The 14,546-nt window shown below is 41.4% G+C and overlaps 1 protein-coding gene across 1 annotated transcript in view; it reads right to left on the bottom strand.

Annotated features, from left to right (window-relative positions):
- The window catches only part of CADPS (Ca++-dependent secretion activator), a 560,788-nt gene that overhangs the window by 220,864 nt on the left and 325,378 nt on the right, over positions 1-14,546 (bottom strand). The window contains exon 10 of the mRNA XM_006893865.1: positions 6,442-6,508. Coding sequence (XP_006893927.1) covers positions 6,442-6,508 — 67 coding nt within the window. The remainder of the gene's footprint in view (positions 1-6,441; positions 6,509-14,546) is intronic.

A 14,546-nucleotide genomic window follows, 5' to 3' on the forward strand; every position in this document is an offset into this window, starting at 1 on the left:
ACATGTTCAAAATATGATAGATGAAGTCTCATCATCTTTGCCTCCAACGAGCACTCTGGCTGCACTATTCCCAAGACATATTTGTGTGTTCTTTTGCCAGTTCATGAGATATCCAGAACTCTTCTCCAAAATGTCAACTCAAAGACATCAGTTCTTCTTCTTCCATCCTTATTAATTGTTCAGCTCTCAAATGCACAGCAAGTGATTGAAGAGACCATGGCCTGAATTAGGGACACCTTAGTCTTCAAATTGACATCATTGCTCTTAAGTATTTTGGAGAGATCCCTGACTCTAGACATGTTCAAAGCAATATACATCCTAATCTCCTCACTGCTGGTTCTAAGGGTGTTGACTGTTGGTTTAACATATAAATAAGATTGATAACTTCAGTCCTTTTTTGTTATCTATCATGATGTTGTCTATTGGCCCAAAGATGAGGATCTTTGTTTTCTTGATGCTGAGTTGTAGCCCACACTGAAAGCTGGGGTCCTTGATTTTTCTGAAGCAAGTGTTTCAAGTTCTCAGTTTCAGTAAGCAGGGCTGTCTCCCTCTGATCCTGATACCACATTCCTTTTCATAGAGTCGAGCTTCACAAATGATTTGTTCAGTATATAGATTGATTAAGTATGGAGAAAGGATAAATCCCTGATGCACATTCTTCTTGATTTTAAACTGTGCAGTGCTTCCTGGCTCATTCAGATTGCAGCGTCTTGGTCTAGGTATAGGTTTCACATATGCACAATAAAGTTCTGGGACTCCTATTTTTCTCGATGTTAGCCATAATTTGTTGTGATCCACACAGTCAGAGGCCATGTATAGTCAATTAAACACAAACAAAACATCATTCTGGTATTTTTTGCTTTCAGCCTGGATCTATCTGACATCAACAATGATATCCTTGCTGCCACAGCCTATTCTAAACTGTGCTTGAACTTCTGGCAGTTCTCTGTCTTAGACATCCCTGGGAAAATGTTTCCTTCTTGAGTTTTTATGACTGATTGTTCTAAGGACTGCGTGTCTCTTTGGTTTTGTTTTCACCGTATATCTCTATCTTTCATTTGACTGAAAATGGAGCTTTAAGAACTCATTCAGTTCTCTAGGTTTGAAGAGTGTTGAGGGAGCAGAGCCTGGGAGGCTCCAACACCCTATTCCAGACCCAGAGCGGCTCTGATTGCAATTATCCACACAGTGGGGAACATTGGGCAGAACTGTCGAATAGTTGAGTGTCTTCTCTGTTGGCCACCCAAAATGCTATTAGACATTGTCTTAAGTTTACAGGACAGGAAAGAGACGATCTGAATTCTCATTTTGACTCCCCAGGGTCTTTGTGATCACACGGCTATCACACCACATTTGCAGGCCACAGACATTGCTAAGGGAGGAATTGGATAAAGGCCGATGCAGAAAATGTCATTTAGGAGCTTGATTGATCTAAAGTACTTCAATGATTCCTTAGTATTAATAACCATCACATATACATAAAAGCTACAGAAAAATCTTGTGAAATTCTGCAAATCTTCTCTTCTGGCCCTCTAAGGAAAGATACTATATTTTGGAAAGCTGCACCCTTTTATTTAATTCAGATGAGTTGGGGATGCATACACTCGCTCCCCCAGTTGTCTCTGAGTCAACTTAGACTCGTTTGTCAAAATAGAATTATGTTCCATAGGGATTTTGATGGTTGTGGCCAGAAAGAGATCACCTGACCTTTCGTCTGATGCACTCTGGTGGATTTGTTTCCACAGTTAACTTCTCAGTTAGTGGTGGAGTGCAGATTGGTTTGCACCAGCCACAGTCTCTTGTTGATGTTTTGGATCACTGAGTCAGAACCAAGCCATAGCTGACCCGCAGGGTTTACAGAGGCAAAGGAATCGACTGCTCATTAAATCACAAGAGAAGAGATTGCCTATCTTCCTTCCATGGAGCAGCTGGTGGATCTGAATTGCAAACCTTTGGCTTGACAGCACAGTTCCTTACCACTAAACCACCAGAGAAATGTCTGAAAAATGTCATCTTGTCATTTTCAGTTCAGCATATGTGGCTTCATGGATATTTCCTCTTGATTTTTTTCTTGAACACCTTTTTCTCCATTGTAGGAGAACTTCTTCTCCTAAGTAAATACTTGTTATTATTTTTGTTGTTAAGTGCTGTCGAGTCGTAGATGACTCATAGTGACCCTATGAATGAAAGATCTGAACACTTGTATAACTTTCATCCTTTCTCCATGGTCATAGAGTTTCTGGAGGCAAGCCATTTTGGAAGTGGTTGCCACTCCTGCTTCCAAGCTTGTTTTAACTCGGAAGCTCCACCAAACACTGTCCACCATGGGTAACTATTCTCGCATTTGACACCACATCAGTGTCACAGTGTTCAGTTTCACAACAACCACGAGTTACTTCTGAACAGCAGATGGACAGACCAGTGCTATACGACTTAGAAGAATGCTTGACCAAAAACAATTAAAACCAGACTTGAGGGCTGCAGATTAAAATCACCTACCTTTGACTTGGTAGCAAAACTAGGCCAACAGAGCTCTCTCTATGACCCACAGCAATTTTATGAACAACAGATCTAAGCCTTGCCCTATCCTACACCATCCCCACAAACTGAGCCACGCTCGAGCTCACTGCTACAGTCACCATATCAATCCATTGTGTTGAGGATCTTCTTTTCTTCTCTGACTTTCCACTTCTCTAAGCATGATGTCATTTCCCAAGGACTGAACCTTAAACTGTGGTTTATTGTTGTTAAGTGCCATCAAGTTGTACACGACTTATAGTAAATACTTAGTGATTTAAAAACTCTCAGAGTGGAGTAATTATGGGCTGGCATTGTCCGGGGTGGGCTCTGTATCCCGGGTAAGGACAGCTTGTCCCATTTCTGAGAAGCTGTCATCAACCACTCTTCAGGACACATGTGTCTTCATTATCGAAATCATTAAGTGACACTGTGTGTTTTCCGCTTCTTCCTTTCCTATACAAATTTTCCCTTGGTGCTTGTGCCAGACTTGGGGCTTGGATGGGAGTATGAAGGTGTGCTGTATGTGTGGTGGTGATGGGAATCAGGGAGAAGTATATAAAAACGAGTCAGAAACAGAAGGTGCACTTTAATTAGGTCCCCACCTACTGGGGATGATAGGATGCCCACCCATCATTCCTGAGAAACATGGCATGAGGAGAACCCGCCACAGGTCAGCACCGCCTCTTCTGGCGTGCCCTGTCATCTTCTCTCTCCCTTTACTTTGCACTGTCTTTAGAGTTGTTTTGGTCTGTCCATCATCCACAGCTCTGTGAGACTCTTGGAACGGCACAATCTGCCCCTGCTAAGAGCTGGATGCAGGATCAAACTGGACTAATCTAGTTCTCATTCCCAGGATGCTTACCTTTGAGAGAAGTGATGCAAGGCTAGAAAATGGTGAGAGTCAATTTTGTCCTATTTTAAAAAACTGAAGATATTGGCTGAAATCCTACCTTTTGGATCCTGCTCTTGTTCTTCTTCTTAACGAGAATGATCATTCAGCAGTTTGATAAACTGTATGATCAACCTCCAGAGCTTCCCAGGCTTTAATTCTTCTTTTGTCTCATTTTTTCTTAGTGTGTCTCTTTGTTTTTCATTAAAACAAACTCTAAACAATACTCTTCTGGAAGTGAGACACCAAGCCTCATAGTTCTTTTCTATGTTCTATCCATGTGCCCTACAGAAAGCAGGTGATCGATAAACATTGGACAGTTGATAATGTATAGAAAGTTATTTCAGGATGAATTGCCTTTCATTGCTTAGGATTATACTGAGGGGCAGCATTCCCAAGTTTTCTTTCTGATTATGTAATTTACCTTTAATTTTTGTTGTTCTTTAAAAGGACAATGGAAACAAAGATTGTTGTTGTTGTTATGTGCTGTCAAGTCGCTTGCGACTCATAGCGACCCTATGTACAACAGCCCTAAACTCTGTTCTGTCCTGTGGTAATCTCACTGTCTCCAACACACCCATCCCGATTACCCCAGTCACTGAATCAATCCACCTCCTAGAGGGCCTTCCCCTCCTGTGCCTGGCCTCCACCCTCCCAAGCATGATGTCCTTCTCCAAGGACCTGTCTCTCCTTACAACATGACGAAAGTATGTCAGACAAAGCCACAGAATCCTTGCCTCCAAGGAACCTGTTTCCTTAGCAGTCCATGATACATTCAGTAGTCTTCTTGAGCACCACAGCTCAAAAGCATCAATTCTCCTTCTATCCTCCCTAGTCATTGTATAAGTCTCTGATGCATTAACAAGTGATTGCAAAAACCATGGCCTGTATCAGATGCACCTTAGTCTCCAGAGAGACACCGTTGCTCTTCAGTACTTTGTTTTTTTTTTCTTCTTCAGTACTTTAGAGAGGTCCCTAACAGCAGACTTTCCCTCCCGCATATAGCCAGAGTTGCATTTGGCATTAACAACACAAGAGAGATGCTCAAATATGTACATTGGTCTAGTCTTAGAAGCTCAAGGTTGTTGGGAATTCAAGGTCATTGGGACCTAGGAAGGAGGTGCCTGAGAGGGAAGTTCTTGAATTTGGCAGCACTCTGAGTACAAGCTAACGCTTAGAGCTGACACTGTAACCCAATAAGCACCATTAGTCATAAGCTACAAGTTGACTCACTTTCTGTTCTTCTTCAGAGTACAGCATAAATTATATATTTTGCAAACTGAATTTTGGTTTAAATGCTCTAGTAGAACCTGGAAATTAATAATACAAGGCAATGGAAAATTCCTTTGTAAACAGAAAAACCCTGATGCAAAAACCAAAAAACTCCAAAACAACCAAAATAACTTTCCCAGGACATACTCTACTATTTCTGGGTTTTTCTTTTGTTTTGTTTTTTCAGAGAGAAACATTCATGAGAATAGACAGTAATGTTTCCAAAGTGTTTTGGAGCCCCTAGGTGGCATAAATGGGTAAGCACTCAACTATTAGCCAAAAGATGATAGATTGAACCCATCCAATGATGCATCTGAAGACAGGCTTGATGATTGGTTTCTCTGGTCTGTTCTGCACACTCAAGGTTGCCATGATTTGGAACTAACTCAACAGAAACTAACAACAATGTCTTATTAATGTCAATATCTGTGTCTATGTCTAAACCACAGACACACAGGCGCTCCTTGGAGCATTGCTAATAACAGTCCAAACTGGGGGAGTCCCGAAATCTGAACAGAAAAGAAAGCTCTGCATGTGTTAGAGCCAGAGCTGTACCTGCAAGTTTAGAAAACAAATCACAATAACTTGTGTGGTGAAAAAACTCAAGTTGCACAGAGTGTGGTGCTTGATTATCTCTGATTAACGTACGTTTTTCTGTCTTGAAAGAAAGGTAGTTACAGAAAATTTGTTAAAATGTTCAGATGTCCCAGGCACCAAGAAGAGAGGAGGATTAAGAATCCAAACATGCTAAACAGTAACACAGATGTAAATAGGTCAACAAAGTTTGGACATTCTCATGATGACAACCTCAGGACCTTCAGAAGCATCAGCTTCTTGAGAAACAAGTTCAACACTCCTATGTCCATAAATTGGCACAGACTTATTCACTTAGGGGTACTCCTCAATCTCCATCCAGGAGACAAGGAAGGGCTGGGAGTCTACTCCCTGCACCCTTAATGATTTACTTCTATATTGTAAGAAGGAAACAACAATGGTGGTGTTGTAGGTGCCTTCAAGTCGAACACAACCCATAGCGACCCTATGAACAAAAGATCTGAACCCTGCTCTATCCTGCGCAATCTTCACACTTCCTGACACCCAAGAGCCCATTGCAGCAGTCACCTTGTCAACCCACCTGGTTGAGGGTCTTCCTCTCCTTCGTCGACCCTCCACTCTTCTCAACATCATGTCCTTCTCCAAGGAATAGCCCCCTTCTAGCAACATGGCCAAATTACGTGAGGACAGGCCTCATCAGTCTTGCCTCCACAAAGCACACTGTCTGCACCCTCTCCAAGAATGAATAAGTATTAAATTTATATTTTTACATTTTTTTTTAAAAAAGGAAAAGATGTGTAAGTGATACAGGAAATAGCCTATTTGTTGTTGTTGTTACTGTTGCAGAGTTGACGATGACGCATAAAGAACTTATGAACAGCAGCTTCACACTCTCCCTTATCTTGTACCCTCATCACACTTTCTCCAGGCTCAAGTCCAACTCCACTCATTGAGAGTCTTCTCTCTTGATGATGACCCTTTACCTCTCCAAGCATGATGTCTTTTTCAAAGGACTGATGCCTCTACATCTTCCTCTAAATAGTGGTTATATAGATATGTGTACAATATGTAAAACCACTGAACAAAATGCTTAAGTTTTGTGTACCTTTATGCAAGTTATCCCTGAACAGAAAATGTTAATCAATGTTATAAAATCATTGTTACTGATCGATTATAGCAACTATATAGTAGAGTTGAAGAGTTACCTGCACCAACACAAAAAACCGTTTCTTCCATCTCTTCCAGACATTCTTACCGATGGCCCATAAATACCTAAGAGAAAGAAAAAAGACCAGAGTTCCATTAATGTTTAGTGACTGTACTATTTAAAATATCCAACCTTAGAAATTGGTACCAGTAAAGAAAGAGAGGCCCATGGCTTGGACTGAAGACAGATCTTGGAGCAGAAATAGTATTATCACAGTTCACTTCAACTTATAGAAGGAATTACAACCCATCATCAAACTTGACTTAGCTTTCTTATGTTGCATTGGGCATTAATTTGCAAATGTGCTAAAAATATTTTGTTGTTGTTGCTGTTCTGTGCTGTTGACCCAGAACCAACAAACAGCTGACCCTCATGTGAGTTTTAAGAGATTGTACAAGGAGGAGGTTTTCAGAAGCTGTGAAAGAGCCTCCACAGGAAGAATTTCCCGTCTCTCTTTTGTGGAGCAACTATTGGATTTGAACCGCTTGCCTTTGGGTTAACAATGCTACTCTTTACTCATTAAGTTACCAGAGTGCCTACATATCTCTTAGATAAGGAAAACTCTTGAAAGGTGTACAAGAAAGAAGGAGAAAACAAAAGTCAACTCTTTCACCTCTTACCAGGTTTCACTCATTCAAGTAGTCTTTGCTTTCTTTTGCTATAATTCTTACAAATACAGATATATTGATTGGAGGAGGAAACTTCCATATCAATACAGGAAGTCATTTATTCCTTCCTTCTTTCCTTCCTAAAAGCTCTTCTGTTAGTGGAAATTCAACTTCACATGGAAAAGTTTAAAACTGAAAAAGGGACTAAAAGGAAGGGCTAAGAAAGACAGAGCTACCACTTAAAGCACTCTGGTGATTTAGAGATCAGAATTACTAATTCATTCACGATTTATCCCACTGCCCCTGTGGGATTACTGGATGGAGAGCTGGCATTGGTTAAAGAAGAAACACAGATGATTCAGGCTTGATGGAACCAAGCACAGGAGACATGTGGTCCTATTAAAATACACCCAGTAATCATGCGGGCTGGAAATCATTACAGGATCAGGCTGCCTTGTCTTCTCGTGTGGGCAGCAGGTGGGTGCATTCCAGGTGTGTCAGCAGGTGGGTGCATTCCAGGTGTGTCAGCAGGTGGGTCCATACCAGGTGGGTCAGCAGGTGGGTCCATACCAGGTGGGTCAGCAGATGGGTGCTTCATGATTGTACCATTACGGTTCCTCATGTATCTTGAACTAACTTGATTGGCCTAGTGGCAAGCAGCTGTGCTGCAATCCTCCAGCCATGCAATTTGAGGCCATCAGCCGCTCTTCAGGAGAAGGATGGGCAATCTCCACCCCGTGAAAATTTGCCTCTGAAAACCTGCCCGGGGCAGCAATGGGTCGGTTCTGACACTATGATACACAACAACAACATTTCACCTAGAATCAGAGGTTTTGTTTATTTTTAACATGATGAAGACGGCAATTAATACAAATTTAAACTACTTAACTTTCAGTGCCTGTCAGGAATTCCTGAAGGCAAGATTGGACTCCTATCTTTTGGCCAAAACCTCAATAGTCCTCTTAATGTTTTCTTATTCATTCACTACCACGCGCAGCTGGCGCTGCAAAGTTCTGCAATGGACTCAGTCTTTTTTGTTCACATGCCCACTCTTTCACTTGCAGACCACCATTTGCCCCTGTGGACAACTACAGAGAATATTGGTTTCAGACAGATTTCCATTCTCCTCTTGGTCATGAGATGAGTCCTATCAGTGGTAAATCTTGTCATGTCGTTGTATCATCTCTTTTCTCTGTTGAAATACTTCAATGGGTCTCATAAATAGTCACATAAATCTGACCATCTGTATTTCATGATTAAAACCATATGTCTGTCCATTACTTATTATGACTAGCTTGATGCTTTCCTTCAAACTGACTTAACATGAACAAATATACTTTGAACTCGTTGTCGTCAAGTCCAAACTGGCTCAGAGATAACTCTTCAGTGAGTGTTCAGAGGATGTAAATGGTGTAGGAGGAGACTGCCCATCTTTCTTGTACTAAGCTGCTGACAGATTCAAACTGCTAGAAAGGTGCCACCTTTGAGTTACCAGCACACGTCCTTACAGACTTTATAAAAAAGGCTTGCCATATTCCTTACATATTGTTATTGTTATGAAACACATTTATATTTATATAGCTCAGTGTCTTACCACTAGGTCACTGTGTGTGTGTGTGTGTGTGTGTGTGTGTGTGTGTGTATAAAACTATAAATGTTGATATATTTCGGTGCCATCGAGTTGGCTCTGACTCATGGGGACACTGTATACAACGCTGCAAAACACTCCCTGATCCTGTGCCTGGCTCACAATCTCTGTTGTACTTAAGCCCGTTGCTGCAGCCATTGCACCAATCTATCACATTGAGGGCCTTCTTCTCTTTCCTTGACTATCTAGTTTCATCAAGTATGATGTCTTTCTCTAGTAACTGGCCTCTCCAAATAATATGCCCAAAGTATATGACATGAACTCTCATGTGCACAGCTTTCAAGACAGATTTGCTTGTCCTTTGGCAGTCCATGGTGTATTCACTATACTTCAGAGGACTTAAACCTTTTTCAGTCTCCCTAGTGTCTGACTTTCACATGCATAGGAAGGAACTGAAAATATCCTGGCTTGTGTCAGGTATGCCTTAATTTTTAAACTGACATCTTTTCTCTTTAGCACTTTAGAAAGGTCCTTGGCAAAAGATCTTCCCTGAATCAATATGCCATTTGATGTGTTTGGGTGCTGCTACCATGCATATTGATTATAAAATGCAATAAAATACACAATAATTTGAATCTTTTCTCTCTTCATCTTGATATTGTTTATTTTCCGGAGTTTAAATCCTTGTCTATTGGGCTTTTAAAGATAATTCTGCTCTTAAAATTATTATACGGATATCATCTATTTGTTTTCATATTTATTGTTCCTATCAGACTGTAACAATAACAACAACATAGAGAGAGCTACTCTGGCCTAGTGGACAGAAAGTTATGCTACCAAGCCCAAGGTAGGTGATTTGAATCTGCAGCCCTCAGGGCTGGTTTAAATTGTTTTTTTGTCAAACATTCTTCTAGGTGGTATAGCACTGATCTGTGCATTGCTATACAGAGGTAACTCATGGTTGCTATGATGCTAAACATGGTGACACTGATGTGTCAAATGCAATAATGGTTACCCATGGTGGACAGTGTTTGGTGGAGCTTCCTGATTAAAACAAGCTTGGAAGCAGGAGAGGCATCCACTTCTTAAATGGCTTGCCTCCAGAAACTCTATGAACATGGAGATAGGACCAAAGTTATACAACTAACAACAACAACCACCTCAGACTATGACTTCCCTTAGGGGAATGGTACCTTATTTTGCTCTTTTCTAAATTCCCAAGAGTACTGCTTTTGTTGTTCTGTGCTGTAGAGTGGCCTGTGACTCATAGAGACCCTATGCAGAATGGCTCTGAACTCTGCCCTATCCTGAGCCAGTCTCACTGCTGCTGACACACCAAGCCCTATTACCCCAATTACTATGTCAATTCATCTCATTTGAAGTTTTTCTTTCCTGTGCTGTCCCTCTACCATTCCAAGCATGATGTCTTTCTCCAAGGATTGGTCACTCCTGGTCATGTGCCCAAAGTATGTGAGACAGAGCTTCAAACTCCTTGCCTCCAAGGAGCAACTTGGTTTCACCCTCTCCAAGACAGACCAGTCTATTCTCTTGGCAGTCCATGGTAAACAATCTTCTCCAGCACCCAACTCAAAGGCATTGGTTCTTTTTTCGTCATCCTTATGTCCAACTCTCTGATGCAGAGCAAGTAATTGCAAAGACTACGGCCTGGATCGGGCACCCCTTAGACAGTTCCTGATGTCCCCAGATGGTCAATAGATATTTGCTCCATTTCAATTGGTTTTGAATATCATGCTCTAGAGAAACCAGTGATCTTTGCAAAGAGTTTTGGTAAGCTTTAAATATTTCAATAAAACATGCTGTCTAAGTCACAGACAAATTTTTGGAATTTTACTTCACTTAGGATCTCTGCTGGCCTAATGGGTAGGGAGTTAGTTGTGCTGCCAACTCAAAGGCAGGTGGTTCAAATCCACCTGTGAATCTGAGATAAAAAGAAGAGCAATTTCTTCCTGCAGGATTTACAGCCTGTGAAAACAGCTATCAGTTGGTTTCAACTCAATATGAATGGGGGGAAAAAACACACCACAACACAAAAACAAACCAAACCCCAAACTTCTCAAATGTGGAATGTCTCTAGGTACAAATGGTTTAAAAATCCCTTGACGTTTGAACCTACCCAGAGCTGTTTAAGGAGGAAGGCTTGGAAATCTGCTTCAGAAAAACTAGACTTTGAAAACTCTATAGTCTTCAATTGTACTCTGACAGACTTGAATTCGTCATGAGTTGGAATCAGCTGGACAACAAATGGTTTCCCCCAATGTATCTCCCCTTTATCCCCTCCCCCTATTATTTTCCAGTCAAGCCAGTTACCTCCACTTCCACCACTGCAGTCACCTCCTAACAGTCCACTCATCTCACAACAGCCAGCATAATACTAGTTAAGTTATCAATATATTCATTCTAATTATGGATAGAGACCTATGGAAACATTTGAAGGAGGAGTGTGACAAGGCTGTATTCACACATTAAGTTGATCACACTGCTGCTGGGGGAGAACGCATTGTAGATTGAAAAGAGAGGAGAGAAAGCAGTGAGGTCAGGGAGGAATGGATGTTATGCTGTAGGTAAGAGGATGGTGGCTGGACCACAGTGAGGCAGTGGAAATGTGTGGATGGCTGCTGGTAAGTTCATCAGACCAGCGCTGCTGCTGAGACCAGCACTGTGGGCTCTGTTGTTATGTGGATGAAGTAGCTGTCCTGAGTAAGTGCTCTTACCCTTCTTGATAAAATAATAATGAATTAAGGTATTTATAGTAGAAATGGACATGAGACCAAGCTAGAGTTAAGGAGAGAGAAGTCTATTTGCATGTAGTGGTTAAGGCATAAAATCTCAATTCCACCCCTGTCAGTTACTCTAAGATGCTGGACAAATAGTTTAAACATTGATAGTACTGTGTGTCAATGTGGCCAAGATCTTCAACAGAAAGTAAATTCTAACCTCTATGATATTACTAAGATAGGCTCATAGATGTAAGGGGAAGTCTCTCAGGTGTATGGCCTGCATTGACTATATGTATGGACTCCCTAGAAAAGCTGGAGGGCTTTTTGTAGGATTCTGCATCTGGCTTTTCACTTCTATACTTGGCCTTGCAGTCTTGGACTCTGTTGACTTGACCTTGGATTCAGCAGCTTCCGAAGAAGGACTCTACTGGCTGATGACCTTGAAACCTGCAGTCTGTCATGCTTGTCGGGCCTTGCCACAGTCTGAGACACTTCCTAGATGCTGCTAGTTGGTGTCTGACCCACAGATCTGGGATTTTCCAGTGTCTGTGGGCAGGCGAGGCATTTTATGGAAATGAATATCTCTACAGAAACCAGCCAAGGAGAGGTAAGGATGATTTCCGTTTCACAAGGTTGTTGTGAGGATTAAATGAGACAATGTTTATGAAGGAAAGCTCAGTGCATGTGCAGGAAGTAAGTACACAACAAATGTTAGCCATTACTAACAAACTACCTCTGTGTGCAGAGGAAAGCCTGATAGCACTACTGGCAGGAAATAAAGGTATGTATGTGAAAAGCAATCTTCTCAGATATATGTAAAGAGGGAAATATATGAAATAGAAGATCAAATATAGAAAGTGAATTAAAAAAATATATTTTTAGTAATGACTGGCAAGGCTATAATACTCTCACACTCTTCTAGAATTTTATCTGACAGTTTGTCACATTTTCCCCCTCTCCTATACATGTATTCACATGAAGAAATTTGACACAATGAATGCAGCAACTGCACCTAACATGTTTATCGTTTTTGTGGAGGAGACTGCAAGTAGAATAAAAGAATTGTGTGGAACCCACAAAAAGTAGCTAATACAGAATCACTGACTTTCATTCATAATATATTAAGGACTGCCGTTTAGTGATGTTTTACCAGGCATTTTACATGCACTTTCCTGGGGGTGGGGGTGGGCAGAATAATGTATAGGCTAAAAGTGTGAATATAGAGTGACGCTCCCTGGGTGAATGTGGGACATTGGGAAAGTTTCTGGGCTTTTCTTGACCTCAGTTTCCATATCTGCACAATGGAGACAGTAATAATACCTCATTCAAAAGTTGTTGTAAGGATTAAATTAATGAAATTACAGTGATGTACAAAAATACATAGTACTAAATATAGACTTATTATTATCTACTGTTATTATAACTAGGGAGCTCCAGTGACTTAATGAATAGAGAGTCCGGTTGCCAACCTCAGGCCTGTGGTTTGAATCTACCAAACAGCTCCAAGGGAGATAGATATGAAATCTCTCTAAGTTATTAACTGCCTCTGCAGACCTGCAGAAGGATCAGCTGTTTGTCAATTCCCACTCCACAGCAACGGGTTGAGTTGATCATTATAAAGTTATTTCTGTTTTACAAATGAGGACACTGAGGCTCAGAAAGGTCCAGTAACCTGAGGTAGAACGTCAGCGTGTAACAGGCTGATTCTAGAGGGTCCTCTTCACCGTGTTTGCCCCACGGTAGGTGACTCACTTCGGATTCACTATTGGAACAGGAACATGCTTTGCCACCGTAATTGAACAGAGAGGATTTCGGTGGAGGGCCTCCGAGTGGGAAAGCTGAGAGGGATCTGAGGAGAATTAATAATCCTCCTTTGCAGAAGATCAGTTGGTTTGTGTGCAGGAGGGGCTTTTCCTCCGAGGCTAGCCTCAGAATTTCTTTCTAATTTGGCACATACCAGAAGGTGTCAAAACAGAAAAACTGAGGGTTGCAATGCACTGTGCTGTTTAGTCAGCTCCGGCTCTGTATTTTGCTAGGTTGAACCACGCTCATTAGACAGAATGTGAAGTACCTGGAGCAGATGGAAGTTCTGTTACTACAGACATACAGGTGGCCTCCCGTTCTAGCCCCTCACATGGCAGACAGAGCTGGCTACGAGGCAGCGGAGGCCCTTAACTCTTGCTTTAGGCGGGCAGATAGGAGAAAATCTGGATTTACCAATAAATAAATCGGCATTCCAGCATAATTAGCGTAGTATCTGTGATCTCAGATTTAGGGTAAAAATATCCAGGTGGGAATCCTGCTCTTATCGTTAACTGTCCAATGACTTAGTTGTTGGGTATGCACTTCATTTTCCAAAGTATTTATTCACTTTCTAAAAATTTATTTTTATTTTTCTATAAGTTGGCATACAGAACTTACATACTTTGTGTTTAACACATTCCATCATTCAAATTGTGTTTTATATGATCATTCCCATTCCTATATTTTTTTTTCCTTTTTTTTGTGTGTCTGTGAGTTGTCAAATCAGATCAAACTGGCACAAGAGGAGATTGCCTCCTCTTCTCCAGTGAACCATCTGGTGGATTAGAACTGAGCGCCTTCAGGATTGCAGTGCAGCTTCTTGCCACTAGGCCACTAGAGCTCCCTTCTCATCACTTTATACGATTTTGTGATGACTGGGGTGATGTTTATCAGTGTTTGCTTGCGAAACATTACGACCAAACTTCAGAGACATTGGTCCCAACATAAGGAACTACGAGCAGCTAATGTGTTTGGAATCACAGAAGCCAAGGAAGCTTCATATATAAGCTGTTAGATCAAGGGCTGGTCAATGGGAGATAGATGTGAAGGGAGTGGGTAGAAGTGGATGGGTATCCTGGTGGATGGTGGAGCAGGGAAATAAGTGGGTAAAGACATGTGTACCAAAGGCAGGGACAACACTGACACTAATGGTTAACTCCACAATAAGGGATATACCTTTAACTTGCTGGTCTGTCTGATACTTCTCTAAATCTGAACATTCACATTAAGACAGGCTAGGAAGAAAGATTTGGCCATCCACTTCTGAAATATCAAGCCTCTGAAAACCCTATGTATAAACAGATTCGTCCTGGAAAGGGTTAAACCGGGTGGCTCCTTGGAGGCAAGGATTCTGAGGCTCCGTCTA

The sequence above is a fragment of the Elephantulus edwardii genome, unplaced genomic scaffold (genome assembly GCF_000299155.1).
Source record: "Elephantulus edwardii isolate Elephantulus edwardi_28Jun2011 unplaced genomic scaffold, EleEdw1.0 scaffold00132, whole genome shotgun sequence".
In the NCBI taxonomy this organism is placed as follows: Eukaryota; Metazoa; Chordata; class Mammalia; order Macroscelidea; family Macroscelididae; genus Elephantulus; species Elephantulus edwardii.